Source organism: Rhinolophus sinicus, chromosome 1 (genome assembly GCF_057876585.1).
Source record: "Rhinolophus sinicus isolate RSI-liver-muscle chromosome 1, RSI-T2T, whole genome shotgun sequence".
NCBI lineage: Eukaryota > Metazoa > Chordata > Mammalia > Chiroptera > Rhinolophidae > Rhinolophus > Rhinolophus sinicus.
The window spans coordinates 158,559,989-158,582,908 of record NC_142501.1 but is presented as its reverse complement, the minus strand read 5'-3'; the positions used below and the strand labels follow the sequence as shown (position 1 = coordinate 158,582,908).

Here is a 22,920-nt window from a genome sequence, read left to right as displayed (position 1 = left end):
GATAAAGTTATATAATACTTTCCCAAACTGAGGCTATATGTCTTTGAACACATTGTAGTCCTGTCACTGCTTTTAAACTCTTTAGTGAATTATGGAAAAAAAGAAAAAGAGACTCTATCAGTGAAGTTTTTTTATGCATGGCTTAATGCATTTTTATTTTTCAATTGTGCTTTTTTTTCCCCAGTTACCCACAAAAATAAATAAACATTAATAGTATCTTGTAAAGTATACTCTCCTTCAATATCTTAAGGTACACAATTATCAAAGCTGATATTGAACACAAACAAATTGATACAATTCAGTACTCTGATAAATTTCATTATCAAATAAGTTACTTTAAATTGCATGCAATACAATTTTATGTCCCATAGCATCTTTAATATGTAATATAAACTGTATACCAAAATGGCTCTTTAAACTTAAAAAGTGCAATTACAGAGTGCAAAAAAAGCAAAGAGAAAAATACATTATCTCGTATTTAACATGACCCAATTTGAATAAGAGATGTTTTAGATAAAATTACTCTTAAATTAAAATATTAAAATGTACTCTAGTACACTGTTTATACAAATTGTTACTCCCCCTTTTCCCATATGAATAAAAGTAGGACAAAAAAACTGAAAATATTGGGCAGCAAATGAAACACATTTTTCCAAAAGTGTACAGAACAGATATTGCAACAAAAATAACAAAATGGATTAGACATAAGTTTTTAAAACTGTATTATTGAAATCAATAGAAATTAGAAGTTAATATCACTCATTCGTTCCATGAAAGTGTATTTACCTGACAGCAATTGATTTTAGCTAACTCTTAAGGACACAAAAAATAAAAGTTTGAGTTAGATATAATCATACCAGTGCACCATTTCTCCCATTGCTTTGACTTTTAAAAGCAGAGCAAAACATGGCTAGAAGAACAGTAGTGTTTCACTGTATTAATTACATAAATCTCAATTTTGAGGTTAGACCTTTAGTATCAGTCATAGAATTTTACATCCTTGGTTATGGAGTGTGTCAAGTAAGTTATTGTGTGGCCTTGATGGGAAGCCACAAATTATGCATTTATGCATTGGATTTGCATTTGTTCTCAGTATGTTAAATATAAATAGACCCTTCTAGAAATATAGTGAGAAATCTGTAAAATGAAGAAGATAGACCGAGACCAAATCTTTCCATTGTTTGTAGGAAACATGAGCTGATTGCAATCGTTTTTTTATGTTTGCTTAGCATTACCCTCATTTGACTTACTTTCATTATGAAAAGCAATCTGGGTCATACCTTTTTATTATTTAATATGCATTTGTAAATATTTAACTTTTACAGGGGTTAGTTTTTTAAACATTCTTAAGTACAGATTAAAACCACCCCAAGCTACATACAATTAGCTATGTAATATGAATTGAGATGCTTGAAGTAAACCAATATGACTCCCTTTCGTAAATAAAATAAATGAATTGAAGCTGATTTCTTGGTTAGTCAATACATTTTCTTTGAAACAATCAAGATCACTTAAAATAGGCAGACTTTGTTTATATACAGTAGATGTCAATATTTATAGGATTTAAAATGTGTTCTTACACAGCACATTTGACTTTAACTCTATTAAATGGAAAACAGAACTATCCTTTTAGATCTCACTGAATTTGATTGTATTTTTCTTTATCTTGTTTTTAAGTTTTATATATTGTTGATAGAGCACCAAATGACTATAATTCTATGATTGAGCTCATGTGTACATGTGTTTGTACAAGAATATACATTATACACACACACACATACATACACACACACACACACACACACACGACTTTGTGTGTGATCGATTAGAATCATGTGACTGCACCAGGGTATATAACACAGGGATATACTATATGGAGGCAAGTCCTGGCACCTGGCACTTTGGAGGTCAACCGTCACTTATTTTCTCTTTGTTGCCCTAGCACGTGTCAGGAAGAAAGGTGGAAAAAGAATAGACCCTCCCTGACCAGGTGTGTCATCCTGAGCAACTCCAGCCAAAGGTCTAGCATTCAATGAGGCAGTCTCCCTGAGATCTCAAGGTGGTGACAGCTGTGGCTCCTAATGCAGTTGGCAAGTGCCCTTATTAACTCACTGACACCATAGGCTCTGAGCAGAGGAGAAACCTTAGTTTCTCTCAAAAAAACTAAACAAAAGACACAAGGCAGGGCCCTGGTTTCATCTCAGTCTTTGTAGGAAGGCGTGGTTAAATTTCTAGACTTTAAAAGCTTTCAAATGATTTGGAAAATATATTATGACTTATATTTCTTATTTTCCCCACTTACTGAAGCAGGATATAATTTTACATACATAGTTGTATATTCTAGAAGAAGCTACTTACTGCATTATTTCAAGTTAAAACTCTGTTGTATAGAACTATATTTCTGTCTTTAGACAATGCAGAGAACTATTGTCTTTAATGTTTAGTCCATCAAATTTTGGACTGTGATTTAATCTTAAAATTTCTTCAGCAAAGTCCCTATGCAATAAATACTTTTTAAAAAGAAGCACAAATTTTGGCTTTAAGTGTGGATTTTTTTAAATTGTCTCATGAGCAGCCGTTATGCCACATAAATGTTGTACCAAAAAAACACAATACATTGTGACACTATAAAATATCTACCATTTGCATAAAAGATGGTATAAAATTAAGTTCTCAATTCATTCTACTTCAGGAGAATCTGTTAGACTAGTCACTAGCATCCACAGGATTTGTGGGTTGGAATAGGAAATTGTCCACTTCCCCTCCAGGCAGAGAAACATAGCATTATCGCTGAGGATGGGCCTGGAGGGAACATAGTTCTCTCAGTTTAGTTTGTTTCAAATGTGTGATATTTAGCACATGATTCATATTTGTTTCTCTCAGTTCCCATTGTATCACTGTTTTAATACACGACACAGTGGTGTCAACTCATACTTCAAACTATGATATAGTGAAACCAGTTATCATTGATGTGAGGAGTAGAAAAATATTAAATTGATTTGACCATATATTTAGGCTTACAGAAATCTGTCATTTGTGGATACTTCCTGAGCAATGAACTGGGGATTATTTACTCATAAGCATTGTGCAGCAGGCAAATAAGCTTTGAAGCTTTCAATAAAGCATTTAGCCCAGGAAGTGATTTCTTACAAAAATATCGATTTTCTTTCTATATTAAATAGTTTGTGTACATTATACAAATAGTCAAAAATAAAACAAAAATAAACACTTTTCCCAGTATATTAAAAACATACCATTGTTGTCTTACACATGACCCAACATAAATATCATTAATAAAATAGGAATATTAACATAAACAAGCGTGCTGTTTACGGCATCCCGGCCCGTAAGCTTGATGGCACCATTCAGACCCGTGGCAATGCCAGATCCCCTGAGGTCACCCTTTCATATTCCTTCTTTGATGCTTTATTTCTTCGATTTCTGTACCTAGCAATATTCAGAAATGAAACTGTTAGTCTTGTAGTTAACAGTAATAAGAACAAAGTATGTTAACAAAAGGAACAAATATATGGATTCACAAGGTGCATCAGTATAGTTTTTCCAAAATGACAAAGGTGAATAGGTTTAGGTAGGACAATAGGGGAAGAGGAGAAGCAGGGTTAGTGTTCTGTGGTCAATTTGGGGAGGAAATGGTGAAACACAGTTAAAGGACTTCTCAGAGGCTTTAACATGATTGTGTAAATTGTAAAATTCCAGGAGAGCATGTGACCGCATTTAAGCCTGGCTTCTTTGTTTTTTTTCCCTTTCTTTCTTCCCTTCCCTTCCTTTTCTCTCTCTTTTTCTCTGTCTCCCTCACTCCCTCCCTCTCTCTTATCTCTATCTCTATCATCTCTATCTCTATATCCTCTTTCCCTCACTCCATCCCTTCCTTTCTTTACTTCCTACCTACGTACCTACTAAGGAACTAGTGTCTTGATTATCACATATTATTACATTCTACGCATCATACTGATATAATGCTATCACCAATACAAATTAAAATAATTAGTATTTATCAGGCACTAACTAAATGACTGACAATATTCTAAGTGCTGTAACTCATTATTTATCTTATCCTTATATTTACAATTATCATCTTCATTTCACAGATGAAGAAAGTGAAGTACAAGTAGGTTACATAACCTGGCCGAGTCCTCCCAGCTAGGATTCATAAATCTATCACCATTCAGAATCTTCACTCATTTGCTCATTAATTCAAGCTAGCTTCCTAATATTTTGAGTTCATTTTTTACCCGTTTTGGAATGAAGCATGTAGCCTTGAGGAAACTGCATAATGTTAATGCAGTGGAAGAATACAATTTAAAAGCCTTTGTTTAGCCCTAATTCTGCCACTTGTCAACTCTATGAGCTGGAGCATGTCCATTTCCTTCTCTAGGTCTCATTTTCCCTATCTTTATAAAGGGAAAGATTGCAGTCAAAGACCTTCTGGTGTATTTCAGATAAAATCGTATTCAGCTGTGATCATAACTAACAAGGAAGGCATTATTATTTGATGAATACTTAGAGTCAAACCTGGACAAAATAAATTTAATCTTATAAAAGTAGCACACTTTTAGACTTTCAAAAGTAGAAGTGCATTACTTTCAGCAAAAGTAAAATAAAATGAAATTCATTCAGATCTACATTGAATAATTTGTACCAGTTCCAAAGCAAGAAAGGTTCATGGAGACATTTTAAAGGCAGCTGTTGTTAAGTGATTCACACGGTTCCCATATCCTAGCCCTAACCCTAACAGTATTGTATCGTACATGAGGATGGAGTATGACTGTTTTAGGGAACTGACATGAAGCATTTTTTTAAAAATAAGCTTTTATAATTGTTTGCAAACTCATTTCTGCTAGTCTGCCTTAAATTTTAAGATCCTAATCTCTGGGGTTATCAATTTACTAGGCTGCGTTTTATGAAATATCTAATAAATTAAATACAAGTGCTAAGTATAACATTGGCTTCATGGCTTATGGTTTACTTTCACATAAATTGTCATATTCAACACTGAAAACAGTTCTACAATTAATGTAGGCTAAGGATTTCTATCTGTATTTTATAGAGGAAAGAACTGATACTCCAAGTTTGACTTGCATAAGGTCACATAGGTAATAAGTAACAGCTAATAATAAAATTAAATCCAGATATTCTACCAATAAAACTTCTTTATGAATATCATTAATGCAGATTCTATCGTATCCCTTTAAATATTACTTTGTCCATATTTTTGCCAAGTTTGTAAATCTGTATTGTATAAAAGCAATTTATACTAGCAGAGTATTAAAAAGAAAAAAGAAAAAAAACCTGGCTTACCATCTGTAGAAGTAGTATATGGAACTAGCAACTATGAGAAGAAACAACATAATAAGAATCACAGTCAAAGCCACATATTCTTTGCTCAAGGGTTGCTGGACGGATAAAAAGAAATGCTCACATCGGACACCAGCGTAACCCACTTCACACCTAAAGGAAAATGCAAGAGAAAGATTAATTATCTTAAGAAGAAATTATGGTTACCAATTAGTTTTGTAAGAACTAATCTCACACTATAATGCAAGAAATCTACATGGTTTACCAAAGTTTATGAATTTTTCACCTAGAACTGGGCCAACATCAATAAAAAGAGCTCCACATAGCTCCTAAGCTGAATTGTGGTATGACAGTGACAGTCTGGTTCAGCTACCAATCTAGAATAGTGTTTCATAAGTTTTGTAGGTTGGAGGTGCTTTTTGTCTGTAACAGTGGAATCAAATCCTAAAATAATGGCTGATACATTAAGTTCAATGAAAATATTAAAAGTTGAGCTACAAATGTGGCAAGTGTGAGAGAGAGGCATCTGAAGCCCTCGTCAATCTGTAACCCTGAAGTATCTGTATAGTTTGATAACTACTATTTGTTCTCTAATTAAAAAAAACCCCACTTATTAAAGTTTTTAATGGTACATATAAATTGCATGCTCATAGTACATATAAACTGCCCATGAAAATATGGAGTAACTTTAAAAATGAAAAATAGAAAAAGAAATATAGATTTGAAACAACCTGTTTTTTATTTGCTTGTTTGTTCAGGGGATATTACCTGCAGTAATTTTTATCCATGTCCACCAGGTAAATGCACTGTCCATGCAAACAGTAGCCATTCATGTCAGAGCTACACATTGTTATTGACATTTGAGCCACGCGTGGACTGCTGTCTGTCCGAACTGTGAAGGAAATGGAAAGTTGAATATATTCTGTTGCCTTCTTTGGCTTAATCATCTTTTCATATTAGTAACCACTGATCTACTGTAACAAAGCAGGTCAGACACCAATCACTCAAGTAGCATTTTCAGGAGTAGGAAGTCGCTCTGGTTATCACAGTCCCTAGACCATAAACAAACACCTGACCCTCAAGGAAAAATGTTGAACAGACTAAATTAGACAAACCAGGGATTTCATTCTCAAAAGACAACGTTTAAGTTTTAGACACACACAAAAATCATTACCCTCCACAGTTATTCAGTTATCCAAAGTTTGTCCAATTTTTTTTAAACCTCAAAATATTCTGAAATTCATTATTCCAAAAGCAATTGTAAACTGAATCTATTAATTCATTAAAGACAGCTTAATTCTACAATGGCTTTTAAGCATGTAAGCCTTGTTTTGGTGTGTATTCCCAAAATTTTGATGTTATCATCAAAGAAATCAGTCAAAGCCTCCCACCATCACTAACCATGCGACCTGAACATGAGCTAGACAAGCCCTGAGGTACAAATACCTCAGTTAGGCAGTAACGACAATGAAAATAGGAACTTTGTTAGAAATAGTGTTGTAATCTATATACTAAAATGTGAAGAATGCTTATGAAATAATAAAAAAATAGCATCTTGATTGTAATACTCTTGTTCAAATAACAAACAAACAAAAAAACAAAAAGAGGGAGGGCAGCAGACCAAACCTCCAGAGTCCAATGATGAAGGATAATAAGAGGAAAGTGAAGTTATGGAAAATATCCTGATTCCTTAGCATAAAACTTGACTCAATAGCTCAGGATAACCCTTGGCTCAATGATTCAATAACCCTTAATGAAATACAAAGCAGATCTATCTTGAATGATATCCAAAGTCCTCTGAGTTCCTTGAGGGAAAGAGACTGTGCATCATTTATCTTTGTATCCCTATACCTAAGCACCATGTTTGCACGTATTGCGTATTGCGTACTCCATAAACGTTTCTGAATGAATACTGTGACTAAAAAAAAAGGGATATAATTTGTTCCTCTTATGAAAAATAACAATAAAAATGCATTGTTATTATCTATTCTGTACTGATTTGCCTGGAATCCAACCTCTAACAATGATTTCACAGCAAGCTCTGTGTAATGGCCATAGGGAATCTGATTTTTCCCTATCTCTTTAAAATCAAATATCTCCATATAACTGGATGCCCAGGCCCTCTCCCACCAATTATTTATTTATGTAAATTTTCTAAATCAGTAGTTCATAAGGGGGTTTAAAATTTCTTTTATTAACACAGGGGCTATCCCCCTTTTTTTCCCCATCACATATTTACAGTCTTTAAGTTCATATTTCTGTTAAAAATGTGTAATCCTTTGATGCAACGTTGACAAAGTTGGACTTACCTAAAGCTGTGCAGTTATCTTCGGATTCTCCTGGGATGCAGGAAGGAATCACAGTTGTACTGAGAACTTCTTGGAGAAGATGAAAACCTATTTATGGAGGAAATTAAGTATGTAATTAATGTTTCAAGGAAAGAAACCTTAATCAAATTTCCACATAACTGCAGTATTTATAGAGTTGTTTTAATTTACTTTAAGAATTTGACCCATCAAAATCATAAAAAAAATAATTCACGGAAACAGGCATATAACTGAAAAATAAATGAACCCCCAGCTCTTCTGTCCAAGGGTGGAAAAAAAAAAAAGCCTTGGCATTACATTCATAGTTAGTTACAGATTTAATCTGCTTTAAACATTTCACAGGAACCTTTTCAAACACCTGATTTTGAAGTCTGATTTCTAAGCTTAGCAATGGGAAAATCATATGGTTTGCACTGTTTCATTCCAAGATGTTCAGAGCAACGCTCCAAAGTGAAGCCCTATCATAAAAGAAGGCTTCAAATAGAATTAAGTTCTATTTATGGTAACAATTAAACAGGACTCTCAACCTAAGATACATTTGTTATTGATTTAGTTACTCTTTGCATTGTAAAATGTAATCTAAGCCAAGTCAGAATACTCCTATATCTTATCTAATACAGGAAAGAACACACATGCAAGACCAACCACACTAAGCTCTAGAATGCAGTTTCTGTCAGCCCAGAAAGAGTTTGAACAAGGTGTTTCATCATGTGTCTCCCCTGAAAAGATAAATGTTGGAAAACAGGCACCGGAATGACTCAAGTAGTCTCTGAATTGCATAGAAAGCGTAAGAAGAATGCCTTTAATTGCACGGATGTTTACTAAAGAGAGTTTAGCCTCTTCTGTTTAAGAGTCAGGTATTTGTACTTCAACCACTCTTTCCAGTACAGATGAGTAATTGTTATATAAATACAAATGGTAGTAGTAATATTGGCAGCAGTTACCATTTCTTGAATGCATACTATATGCAGGCATAGTTCTATTCTCCTTATTTATATTATCTCATTTAATCTTCTCCATCACTCTTGAGGAAGGTATTATTGTTGCCATTAGACAGATGCAAAAACAGAGACATAAAGAGTTTAAGTAATTTTCCTAAGGGTACATAGCATTGTTGTCATTGGGCCACATTATGGAATTTGGAAACAGACAATAAGAAATTCTAGAGTATAGTGGACATCACACGGCACAAAAGAGGGTAAGTATAATGGAAGCAGATTGTTTAACCTCAAAGGGAGACCACAAAGTATGGTGGAAAGGGAATCCTGGGAGAAAACTTGAGCTGTGTGATTTATTTTCCCTCCCTTACAGAGTTGTGGGGATAAGTAAATGAAATGATATTTTCTGAAATGTCTAACATACCAGAAACTCCCATAAATGTTCCTTGATACGCAACATCTAGCCTCTAGTGTTAGCAGTATACTCGTATGTGGGTAGTGCCCTCTATTGGTCTGTAACAAGATTGTACATCTCTTTGTAATTTGGTGCTTCCAAGGATGATTTATCCATGTAAGAAAGGAATTTATCATATATTTTCTCAATAAGAGAAGGCATGTATCTGTTAAGCAAATTGCATACTCTTTGGGTACTAAAAACTATGCATCAGCATAACAGTATGTAATTTCATAGTTTCAAACTCGACAGTTAAAACAATCTCGTGAAGTAGTTATTAACCCCAAACAACCTCAGTGCAGTTAACATTAAATGATTTGTCGAAGACCAATTATCTAATGACCATAAAAGAGTTAGAAATGTGTCTTAACATCAATAGCATCTTTTAAGGATTTGAAAATACTTTTTGAAAAGTTTAGAACTATCTTCTCCCCACTCCATACTTCTCCTACAATATAAATGTGCTTCAATTACTCATAGGAAAATCTTTCTTAAATGGCAAAGAATGGCTCAAGTTTAGATTTCATTACCAGTTGAACAAAGATGGAAAAAGATGATTTTGTCTACATAGATTTTAATGGAGAATGAGCTAGATTCTCATCAAGTCAATTGTGTTCTGTATCTCGATATAATTCTACCATGCACTTTCATGACTGAAAAATTAAACATTTTAATGTATACAGTCTGCTTAACACAAATTGGAGCTCTAGATGTGTGTTTTCACATCCTAGATATTCCTATTCCTCCCTGCTTCAACTGAGGAGCGCTTTGGAGGAGACATTATCAATTCACCCACCATGAATGGGCCAGTCAGGTCCATTGTACAAATGCACATTTGAAGCTCATTTCTTTATCTTTTGCAGAAATCGGAAACTAGCCTTTCCTGTTTGGAATTGCTTATAACTGCAACTGATGACTATTTTAAAATCCAGCTAATTGATTGGGTGTTTTGCTTCTAAGTTGTTGTTGTTGTTGTTTTTTGAGGTGTTTAGTAGTTGTTAGTTTTGCCACTGTTGGAAACTATTCCATTTGGTCAGGCCAGAGGTGAAATATTTGTCTTTGAGAATTAAAGAATGTGCAGTGCAGGGCGTGCCTCCACAAAAACTGGGCTCTCCTCACCTGTGACGCTCCCTTGGACATAGTCCATCAGTCAGGATGGTTTCTGTGAGACTTGCTACATTAATCCAACATCCGGATATTTTGCAGATGAAATTGTAAATAATTTTAAATGCATCTCTCAAATGAATGTCTTTAGACTGCAGTTTCATCATGGATGTATGCAGCCAATAAGATAGCAAAATTGGTTCTAAATCATGTATTCATCTGCATAGCTCTATCGCTTTAAAACAGTGGTTTTCAAGCTTCCCTTCACCTCACCCCTACCCCAGAACCTTGCAAACTGTGGTAGAGAAGTAAGTGAAGGTGATCAAAAGATTGAAAGCGTCCACCATGGAAGATTCTGATATCTACTACCCTGTCACTTTTAAGAATCACGACTCACTATTTTAAAGTCCTACAGAGAAATAATCGATGCTAAAGTTATATCCATATATTTCTTTACTCTTTCAGTTTTTCATGACTTTATAATGTTTTTAAACATAGCCATCTCTCTAAGATTCAACTGCAAATATTATATTTCAGTTTTTGATCCTTGACCATGGATCTGCTAAGAAAATAACTTCCTCTGATACCAAAATAAAGATTTTGAGTAGTGTCAGTATGTCAGAAAACAGATCTGGTGGCAAGCTTTACATTGGTAACTAAGGTAGAAGGAACTCTGTGCAAGGCGATGGGGGTAAATGATCTCTAAAATTGGCAGTTGGAACTTCCATTTCATTACTGCTACTATGGTAATCAAAATCCCTTTAGAGGCCATTATTTCTGTGAAATTTCCAAATGGGTTTTAGGAATCGGGAGTTCACCTGTTCATCTCTCTCCCTTCATCTTTCAGAGACTGTGTTTCAGTGAAATCTCAAATGTGCCAACAGGAAGTGGTGCTGGTGACTCACAGGATACAAATCACCTCTACCCTGTGAGTCAGGGCCGAGCCTACACCCTTGTACAATAGTAGGGACCGCACGCGTGGGAGAAGTTGAATACCATCACCCGAATGGGGGTAGCACTAAATGTTGTGGGCCCTGGAGCACTAAGAAGTACTTGCCCAATAGTTAGGAGGCATGCCGAATGTACAAAATGTCTTTCTTATTGCACATGGTTTCTTCTGACTTTGCTTTTTTTATGGCCACACTGACGTGCTCATCAAGAAGGAGGCAGGGACTTGGTGACTGGCTGACCAAGCTGAGCCAGCAATAGCCACTGCAATTCTCAAGGATAAAATGGCTCTTCATAAAAATGACCCAAAATAAAATAAAATAGGTTACAAAGTAAAAGGAATGCAAATTATTTTCCTAATTTAACCTTTTGTAATATTTAGACTAGAACAGCAAACTCATAATGAATCACGGCATTTGCCCAGCCCAAACAGGTAGCAAAATCCGCTTTGTTCACACTTTTGCTGAGGTCACGTGCCAATCTACTCATGGACTGTTAGTTTTCTGCCTCTTCCATGACAGTCTATAATTTTAGGATTTGTCCGTAACATAGTGGGCTTGTTAGGTCTTGTATACTTTCAAGGAGTGAATATGCCTTTATCATTTCCAGGTACTTTTTGTTTTAAATTAAATTCCACTATTAGATAAGGTCTTGCTTCCCCTTGATTAAAATAACTGTAAATTCTTTATCACATCAGATGCTGAAAAGAACTACTGTCAGTATTTTCTAATAACATCCTACTTTTCATAGAATAATATACATTTATATATAAAACCTTGCCTTCTACCAGCAATCGTTCTCTTCCTACAGTTTTTCAATGTTAGCCTTACAACTAAGCGTCATTAAAAACTAAATGTAAAAACCAACACTAACTATTTGAGATAAAATAGGAGGGAACCAGAGGTTAGTATAATAACAGGTTACAAATAAGTTATTCCTTTTAATTTTGAGTTTAAAAAGATAGCCATAGGGTATTACTTGTCAAGTGGCAAAGAAACAAAACAAAACAATTTAATAGGTCATGTTTTTCAATTCATAGGCATTATACTCTTTAATTTTGATAGTAATTTCTAAGTCATACTTCCAAGTGCTCATATATTTCAGTTATCAAACATTACTATACTTAGAGCTATTCAATTCAAGAATCAATGAGTCAAAATATAAGGGTATAAAATGCAATTAAAGATGTATATCTTATTCAAAATGGAAGCGTTCTTATAATGAGGGAGAATGCATGTGAACTCTTACGTAAGAGGTACAATTTATGTTAATTTGAGTTTTTCGAATTTTGTGGCTAAGAGCTCTAAATATGGGACTCGTGTCCACTAAAAGCCAAAGATTCATTTTTAGAGTATTATTTTGAATGTTCTATAGGAAAAACATGTTTTTCTTCAAGATGTTATATAGGAGGGGTTTTTTTTAACAACTTTTTAAATCTTCACTCACTTCCAGCTTGCTTCTCACACCTATCCCTATAGATCCAATTCAGAAATTTAAATTACTATTATATTATTGTTTCAAAAGAAAAATCTCCTAAAGCGACAACAGTTTGGATTGTGAGTGTTTGCCATTTGCCTTCTTTTCGTTATGGTCATAGTGTGGCCTGAAGCTTTGAGTATTTAATGGCATTTTTAGAAGCGTAATGACTATCATTTTATGCATTCTTTATAGAGGCCTATTGCCAAAAATGAATTTACAAAAGGATAGAATTTTAATCAGTGAGCATCAAAAACAAAAAAATAGGAGAAAATGATTACATGAAAGGTAATTTTAAAAGCCGCAAAGCTAATTACTTTCCATTCAGAGAATCTGTATAAGGATAATGCAACTAGCACATTGGAAGTTGCTGAGAAATTTTATTTTGTAAAAGCATATTTTGGGTTAATATTTGAGACCTCAACTTCAATGAAAAGCACATATACATCTGTAGTATGATGATGCTACGTTGGGAAGGACTTAGCTACACCCACTGAATAGAAAAGGAGAGCAGCTGAGCCCATACTTACTTTTAGTAACTACATGTCTCAAATGACATTTGTCCAATAAATATCTATTGAGGTTTTCCTATATGGAAGATATTGAATAAGATGCTGAAAAGAAAATTGATGCAAGAGATATAGCCCTGTACTATATGGAGTTAATGGGGCTAGACTTTTGGGACTGAAGAGGAAAGGAAAGAATTCATAGATGATGCCAAGTTTTTGGCTAGAAAATACCAAGGAAGGCAGAGCAGCAGGTTTATGATGGCACTTGGAGCTGGTAGACATGAAGGGAGGACATAATGAGTAAAGGAATTTGGTTTTGTGGTTCATATATCATCTATTTAGATTTATGAGGCACTTGGGAATACAGATCTTAAGTAATAGAATAAGAATGTTGTTGATGGAGTCTATTTGAAAGTCATATGAGGAACTATAACTTTTAAAGGCATAGGAGCCATTCAAATATTTCAAGGGCAATAGTAATGGAAAATAATAGAATTTTGGGAAACAGGTGATAAAGAGTGAATAGAAATGGCCAAGGAAATTGGAGAAAAAAGGAAATTCAGTGTTGTGAGAGCCAAGAGATCAGAACTTCTATAAAAGGAGGCAGGGGGTGGTCAGCAAGGCAATGATAGAAGAAGAAAGTATGAGTGACTCCATCATAAATAAGATTTATCATTATTCAGGACAAATGGTGCTAAAACAAGCAATAAAAATTGCTAAGTTGATTTTTTTAAACAACTAGAATTGGTTTTATATTTGCATCCGGCTTACCATTAATATTAATTTTGTTTGTCTTGGTGAATTATGAGTGGCAATGTGTTATAGCAATGGAAAACACCTTACGCTAGTGGTTCTCAACCTTGAATAATTTTGTCAACCAGACATTTGGCAATATCTGGAAACATTTTTGGTTGTCAAAACTGGAGGGGACAGGGTGCTACTGACATCTAGTGGGTAGAGACCAGGCGTTGCTGCTAAATACCCTGCAATACATAGGACAGCACACAACCAAGAATTATCCAGCCCATAATGTAAATAGAGCCAAGTCTGAAAACCCTGCATTAGACCCATGAGCTATGGAGCCTCGTTCTAGCTCAGATACTCATTTTATTTCCCGGCAGTGGAGTTTTCTTATCTCTGAAAACAGAGACCTCGCAGTGGGGTGGTATGGAGAGGGAGATGGAATTTAGATTAGATTACTCTAAGGTTCCTTTCATTTCTAAAACAATACTTTTTCTGTTACTGACTATCCATCATTCAGTCATATCACTGCTCATTCTCTCTCTCTCTCTCTCTCTCTCTCTCTCTACCCCTCCTTCCCTCCCTCCCTCCCTCCCTCCTTCTCCCTCTCCCTCTCCCTCTCTCCCTCTCCCTCTCCTATCCCCTTCTCTCCTCACACACACAGACGTGCACACACATACGCGTGTGCTCACACACACACACACACACACATACAGTGTGTGTAATTTAGAATAGGCTTGTATGTTGTTAGGCATGCCATCAGTAAATACAGTCTACATGAAGAGACATGGAAAAAAGAGGGAAAAACAATTATTAGACTTTATCAGAAACAACAAAATTAAATTTTCAAAAATTATTTCTTAGTATCAAAATATTTTGCTTCTCAAGCACATTTTCAAAATCAGCTGGTTAAGTAAATACACAGTGGTGAGAACTCTAAAGTATTAACCAATCATCCATCCAACAAACATTGAGGGTCTAATATTAGTCTAGCATAATATGAACGATAAAAGATCAGTACAACACCAGTAAAGAGAGACAGAACACTTATAGTGTGACATGAAAAGGCCAGGACCCAGAGGAATGGGAGAGGTACAAGGACGCAGGAGCAGGCTGCACATTTTTTTGAGTGGTGGGAGAAAGTTAGAGTGAGTTACCAGAGAAGGCTTCACACTTCTCTTCAATCTTAAAGGATGACTAGAACTTTCACTACATAATGAATTGTGAGTCTGGGCTTCCACAGCAGGGGGTGTAGCAAGTTCAAACACGATGGGTAACTCACTTCTTTTTAAGTCTATTTCCTCACTTATAATATGGGAATGATAATATTTATTATCATAAGGATTGAATAAGTTATATTGTAAGAAAGCACATAATAATGACAACAGCTTAATTTTTAAAGTGCTATTTACTATTTTCTAATATCCTATTTGTTAAATCCATATACAATAACCTAATAGCACAACCATTGTGATTTCCATTTTACAGATAAGAAAACTGAGATCATAGAGGAATAAATCTTTCTGAAAGCATTAAATGAAAGAACTGGGGGTGAAACCTTGTTCTATACACTATATGTGTCTCTTGATTCAAAACTATAAAGTTTGACATATGTAAATGTGTATGTGATATAGTATATGGGAGTCTTTTCCTCTTATCCTGAGGATTTTCAAGAGGATTTGTATTTAACCCACTTTAATGCCTCAAATTTGAAATTCAGGATTTTTGTCCTAAGAACTCAAGGGTTAACATTTTTTTTTCTGGACAATTATCAAATTGTCTTGTGTATGATAGATATGTACTGTCCTAGATAAGTAAATCATTATTTTAACCTAAAATCTCACTGAACCTTTATTTGCCCTGTAGCTAGACATCCAGTCTTACATAAATGGCATCCCCAGAGGACATCGAATCTGTTTCATAACTTTATTTTTCCAAAGCTTCCACAATTGCCATACCAAGGTGATGGCTGTCAGGGTGCTCCTCCCCAGGATCTTGCCTATTATAGCTTTGGGGAGTCTTCCCATTGTCTTCCGAAGGAATATTACAGCAGTTACAGCCATGTTAATTAGATAAATTGCGTAGAGTGAAGACTTACAGATGAGGAAACCACACCTTCATTTATAGTCTCTTTGAAGAGGGTTTCTTACAGGCATTTGCATCTTTGGGGTGACAACCAGGAAATAGGAGATTCTTGGGCAAAAATGGACAGAAGACATTCAAATTCAATTTTCCAAAGTGATGATGTGAGTATTATATACTGCTATTTTTTTAAAAACCAATGTAGTATGTTTATTTTCTCACTGTTAATGGAAACGTACTGTAGGTTCCAACTTAGTCCCTTATCAATACTATATTCAATTCACAATAATATAAAAAGAATACAGGAAATAAAAAGGGCATATGTATCCTTCTTGATTGCTTTACTTAATATTCATCTAGACAAATATTGAAAGAAAGGCTCAGTCAAGTGATATCAATGATTGCTTCATAATAAAAGCAATTTCCTGGGGACTGTGTGGATTAAAAATGGTAAATATAGGTTAAGTACAAATTTAACATATCTTAACACAGCTTAAGAAAACCATCACATCTTTTCTGTGCCTAATTTTGAGCGATACCATAAAGATACCATTTTTGTACATATGTCTGTTCCCATAACAGATTCTAAGCAGAGGGGCAGCCGCTAGACCACCCTTCTTTGTTTTCAGTAAGCTCCAGATAACCCTGAGACCCTCCTCTGGCTCCTTACACAATGCTCCAGAATGATCTTGCCATTTACTCTAAGTCCTTGTAAGGCATTTGACTTCACTGAGCCTTTGTTTCTTCATTTGTCAAACTGAGCTGATCATATCTATCTCATACATTTATTTTAAAGAGTATATGAGGTGATTTGTTTAAAGCATCTAACATACAACATGGTTGGCTCACAGTAGGCATTTGGTAACTCTTATTTCCTTTCCCAACTGATGAATTTGGACCCCAGTGCAGAACCAATTACCCAAGTTGCTCATAAGACAAGATGATGCGGAAGGCAACTAGAGTACCGAGGTCAAAATCGAGACAGAAAAGTCCTGTCATCATGTTTTCTGCCTGTAATGTGTCATCTCAGGTAACACTCAGGCACCTCATAAATTCTCAGAGTCAACAGAAAAGATCAGAGGCGAGCCAGGTCTCACTGAGATCCATGCTTCTCACATTTTCAAGAAAGAATGTTTATTCTGCCTAACTTTCTGTTATTGTGCAATGAAGTAAGGACAAGTTATCTTGGAGATGTCATTTAGGAACATGCTCAAAAACCCATTTGGGTAGCAATAAAAATGTTTGATATTTAGATTAAGAGCCCCTAAACATTAATTGCTGAACTCAAGTTAAAAATGTCTCCTCTTCACTCTGTAACAATCACAAAATTAGAAAAGATAATTCAGTTCTGAAATTGTAGATTATTTAGAAATATGTTATCTATTTTGGGGTATCTCAACCCTTTTACTTATGTTCGGTAAGCTAAAGTGCTAGTATCTGTACATTCATTCAGGTGTGAACTTTCTTCGTTTAGGCCTGGTTTTCTAGGGGACCTTGGGTCATAGTTTCCCAATATATAAAGTAAGAACATAAATATCAAATATTTATGAAATTTAAAAGTAACCAAATAATTGTGTGTGTATGTAGCACTTTAAATCTGCATGTGTTGGAGGCAGAGGATAGAACTGAAGTCGTCTATATTTTTCCACAGTCATAAAAACATTTAAATTCCAAAAAAGCAATGATAAATGTCTGCTGAAATCTAAAATAAACTTCTTCTTTTGAAGGATAGTCATTTGGCAAAAGCATTTCTAGGTAATCTTTTATTTGGGGAAAAATAGGCAATTTCAGAAATAACAGGTGGCCTTGCCTTTTTTCCATGTGCTTTAGATAAGACTATTGGACTTGCATACCTGCATAGAGTAGAAAGATGTGATACAGAACTTCAAACAGGAACTTTCCTAGTGGCAGAGACAAATCTAAACAAACTGGGAAAACAGAAACTGACCTAGCTCATTTGGAAATGGGCTTGGCAGCTGATGAAATAGGTGAACTATAATTAAGTAATGCAATGTAAGAGTTAAGCACTTTCATGACAACAAAAACACACACAACACCAACACACATTAGATAGGTAGTAACAAGGTTATTCATAGACTCTTGCTGTCTCAAATTAGAATATTCAATGAGTGTCTCAGAACAGACACTTGCATTGTTCAGATGCAACCTTACAGGAGAGGTGCGGGGTGGGGGAAGCGCTAAGCCAGTTCCGACCTCTAGGTTAGTTTCTAACTCTAGGAACACTGTCACCTTTCTAATTTTATTCTTTTCACAGAGGCTTCAAAACAAAGATAGCAAAGCCACGTTATTTACCGAGAATCTTCTAGTAAGTCATTCTTAGCACAGTCTTGGTAGAAACCACAGATTCAGTTTACACTTACGTTCCTGAATTTAGACAAGAGTTCCACTATGAACAGCATGCATTTCATTACGCCAAACCTGAGATGAGGCATGTCTAAATAATAATTTAACTGTCACATTCTGCATCGATAGGTAATTAGGGGAATTCGCTTCATTGCAACTCCAGAAAGAACGTGAGACTGGCAAGTTTTATTTCCTTATTTAAGTCTTCATAAACAGCTCCAATTCCTCTTGAAGTTTAAGGAATTAGGGAGAAGCAATATTTTTTTTCAAACTAGGAAGGTTTCATAAGGATTTTCTTTTTCTTTTCTTTTCTTTTTTCTTTTTTCCTGTCCAGAAGCACTAAATCATCTCAAAAGGGAGACAGGCATTAAAGTACACTCAGCGATGACAGGCTATGGGGTGCTGTGAGCAGCCAGAGGAGGCAGTGAAAACCTCCTGACCAGCCAGCCTCCGGCTGCGCTGGCTGCGGGGAAACCGGAAGCGGCAGGTGTTAGGGTCCAAGGGCAGTGAGGACCGCCACGACCTGGCCACATCCCTCCCGCTCCAGGTACGCAGGAACAGCAGTTTCATTCTGTCGCGTCTGGACCTCCAGCAAACCTAGCGCCCGCGCGCCGGCGCCCCCAGAAACTTGTAGAAAACTGAGGGCTAGACAAGAGGGAAAGCATTTCTGTCCAAACGCTCTCCTATGCGTGGTTCTAGTCTCCCGCCTCCTGCCCGACCCCCTCCCCCAACAAGAAAGAGCACAACTTGACATGTTAACAGTGCATCCCTGTCTTTGGATTTCTAGAATGGCAAATTTACAAAAAAAGAAAAGAAATGCTTTTTAACTTTTTATTTTTCCTAATACGGAGCTATATTAATTCATGCATGACATATATACCAATAGTTAATTTATTAATGAAAAGCATTTTCAATACAGATTACCCCCTCCCCGACCCCAGGCCATTTCACCCTCGGCTTGAGGGAAAGACAGAGCCGCATACAAGGACATTATTTTAAATGAGTACACTTTAGCCGGGTGGAAAACTCCCCGATTGTCAAGTGAGAAATGAAACTTGGGCCGCGATAGTCTCCTCTCCGGCGGCAGGCGGGGGCTTACCCAGGCAGAGCAGCAGCGCGGGGACCGAGTAGGTGCGGCGCGGCTCCATCCTCCTCCAGGCGTTGAGTTTCAGCCGATCCTGCGGGCGCTCAGGCCGGGAGGGAGGCGGGCGGCGGGCAGGGGCTCCGGGGAACCCGCGCACCTGCAGGGCGGAAGCGGCGGGGCTGCGGCTGGAGTGCAGGGGAGAGCTTGGAGGGCCACAAGTCGTCCTCGTCCCTGTGATACTCGGTCTGTCAGGCAGCTGAGCTCAATTGGCCGCGATGCGACCTTTATGAGTCTGGGGAGGAGCCTCGGGCCTGAGGACTTACTAACGGGGTGAGGTACAAAGTGTCCAGAGTTTCATAATCGGCCACGGGGGAGGAGTGGCCAGAGGACTGTCCGGATGTCATCCTCCCTCTGAACACCTGAGAGTGGTTGAGGAATGAAAAATATGCTCTTCTGGTTAGCCAGGGACTACTCCCCAAACTTTTCCATCTCCCTCTCTGACTCCTGCGGGTGGAGATGGGGAGCGTGGACCAGATGGATTGGTTTGCTTTGTGGGGTCACCTGCCAGAATAGTGGGTGGTTTTAGTTGCTCTGGGTGACAGGCATAACTGGAATCAAAGTCAGTGTTCCCGCCAGAGCTGGTGTTCCCAAATACGTTCTTTTGGAGGGGGTGTGAGTGTGTGTGTGTGTGTGTGTGTGTGTGTGTGTGTGTGTGTGTGTGTGTGTGTGTCTTAGGGACATTATTGAAGGTTGTCAGTGGTTCAAGCACTGTCCTCTCATTCATAGCTGCTACCGCCCAGATGTACCTTTCATGTCTCCACCATCCTCAGTGCCTGTTTCCATGGGACTACAGTCATTTATGGCTTCAAAGTTCAGTAATTATGAAGAAAGTCCTAAATTATTTTTCTTCTGTCCTATATGCTATCCATTAGCCTTCTGCTTTTGACTTATCCTCCCCAAATTTTGCCTTAATTTTGTCACTTCTCTTTATAAAATCTTTCAGGGACTTCTCATGGCCTTTTGGACAAGGTCTGCCACAAAGGTGAACCCAGTCTTTTCAACCTCAGCTCTCACTAGTTCACCAAATTCTCCCCCCATAGGCTGGAAAACTCACTATGCTTTTGCTTTGTCCCTCTTTCCTGCACTGCGCTATTTAAGGTGGCTTGGTGACATGAGTTTTTTAATTGATACATAACACATATGTAACCACTATCCAGCAGGGAATGCTGCAAAAGTAATATTTTTACATTAAAAGGGCGTCCTCTTAGGAGAAGTGAGGAAATCCTGGACTGGCAGCATCCATGTACAGCCCCTAAGCTGATATCAGCACTTCAAACTGCAGCCAGATCAAACCCTGGGCCGAACCTAAGAAGCCAGCATCCAGCCTCAAACAAGAACTTAAAAAACCTCCCAATTCTTCCACCTCTTATTTTTCCCCTTAAGCCAGTGCTCTCTGAGACTGCAACTGGCACTTGTTTATTTTGAAATCACTTTTTTTCAAACTGACAACAGAATATACCTACTTTTGTGGGTTAGCTTTTTTATAACACAAAAAGTTTAAACTTTTTTTATTACCTAGTCCTTAGCAAGAACCACTGAGCTGGAATGGCATTGGGTTGCTTTTTTAACAATGAAGGCATTGAAAAATAAGGAAAATGTCCAAGGTCAGATTGTTAAATTTAATATTCAAAATATGAGACCTTGAATGTAATTCTGTTCTATCAGATGCTAACTTTTGAACAAAATTAACTGCATGCTAAAATTAGTTAAGTGTTAACCACATGAACTTCTTAAACAAGTTCTACTTGAATGAAGAATTTATGTCTTTCATTACAATTTAAAACAATGTCTTATAAAATTCAAGTAAAGCACACATTTCCAAGAAACACTCTGGGCTCTGTATTTACCCATAACCTTTATGAAACAGCGGCTATTTTGCTTTTCTCTTTGACCCCAAATCAACAAACTACAATGCTATTTAGGCACATCTCTCATTTATTTGTTCAGCAAATATTCATTGAATGGTTCTGTAATGGCAATAGTATATAGATATGGATAGAGATATACAGATGCATCCCAGAAACCAAAGACTTTTTAATGCAGTTAGAGACAAAATAGACAAAAGGAGGAATATATGGTACACTCTTTTATTTAAATATTCTCTATTGTAGACTTTTTAAAGAGTGGTTTTCTCTGGAATAATCCATTCTTAATTGAGAATTAGTCTAAGAATTCAAAAGGGAAAATTTCCTTGTTTATTTTTCAGTATATACTTAAAGATGTAGAAGAAAATAAAAATTGGTATTGCTTTAAAGCCTACTAAGTAGTAAATTATATTTTCTCATTGATTGAACAGATAACTTGAGGGGTTTTGTTAACTTGGAAATCATTTCAACACATTTGAAAATTCACATACCATTTGAATGTTGAGTGAATGGTGTGGATGGCTGATTAGCTGAGTTGATGAGTGGACTCACTAAAAATAACCGTATCTTCTGTTTCTAGTTTCTTTTAGATTTAGAACGATAGGAGGAAAGGAACATGAAAGTAGTTGATATTCATTCTTAAATCTAAATGAGATGTGTCTAATAATGATAATAATAATAATAGCAACTAATATTCATACCTTACATTTTTAACTCATTAGGCAGTTTAAAATATATTTGCTGACTTATTCCTCAAAATAACCCTATGAGGTAAGTACATTTTTATTTCCATTTTACAGATAAGACTAAGGCAAGAAAATCTTAAGAAATTTGTCTAAGGCCCTCCAGCTCATACATGACAGGGATGGGATTCACCCCAGGCAGCCTGCCTCCAGCCAGCACTTCACTCTTCACCAACACACTATTTTACTTTTACCTGCGACAACGTGTAGTGCACTCAAAGTTTGTCATATGTGCAATGCTCACATACATTTTCATTGAAGTACACGTTTCTGGAGTTCTCTAGTCTCAGATTATTTGCAAAAAGCGTTCACATCCCTTTAGAGATAGTTTTTATACCCTTTCTTTTAGAGTGTTCTGTTATTTTCCTATTAAGGAGAAAATCATGTATGCCCATCTTCCAGCTGTGATTGCCAGAGCATTTGTCAGTCTTACTTTGGTCTTGCTCATTGTACTTATATGATATTTTATTCTAAAAATGTTACATCAAACGTGCCACCCATGAATTTAATCAACAGAATCCTCTGAAAAGTCATTGTCATGAGTGTGACCTAGAAGAGCCTCCCTTCTGTCACTTAAGCATACCCACGGAGCATTAATTGCACACATATGGATGATGAATTAGGAAGGCAGCTATCTCTATTTAAAGCACTGCTATTTCATGTTTAGCCAACACCTAGTTGCACATAATAGCACATTACCTACACCTATGCTGCTACTTAAGCAACATTTTACAGTTGAAATGTTAACCTTCCTAAAGTTATGGATTCAACAACCATTTTATGTTTGGTCATGCAACAAACTGTCTCTTACAAGCACAAACCAGCCTTTGAGGAACTGTGCATTTTATTGGTAAATCACTTGCATGATTATCAAATGGTTATATAAGGATTTATGTAGTTTTAGAAGTA

General features: G+C 36.3%; 1 protein-coding gene across 1 annotated transcript; it reads right to left on the bottom strand.

The window, feature by feature from the left end:
* Positions 1-121: 121 nt before the first annotated feature.
* EREG (epiregulin) lies at positions 122-19,615 on the bottom strand. Its single transcript, XM_019720728.3, has 5 exons — positions 19,359-19,615; positions 7,626-7,712; positions 6,085-6,208; positions 5,320-5,469; positions 122-3,447 (listed from the first exon to the last, which is right to left on the bottom strand). Exons 1-5 carry the CDS (start codon positions 19,405-19,407, stop codon positions 3,366-3,368), a joined length of 492 nt encoding a protein of 163 aa, XP_019576287.3. The 5' UTR covers positions 19,408-19,615; the 3' UTR covers positions 122-3,365.
* Between the last annotated feature and the right edge of the window lie 3,305 nt (positions 19,616-22,920).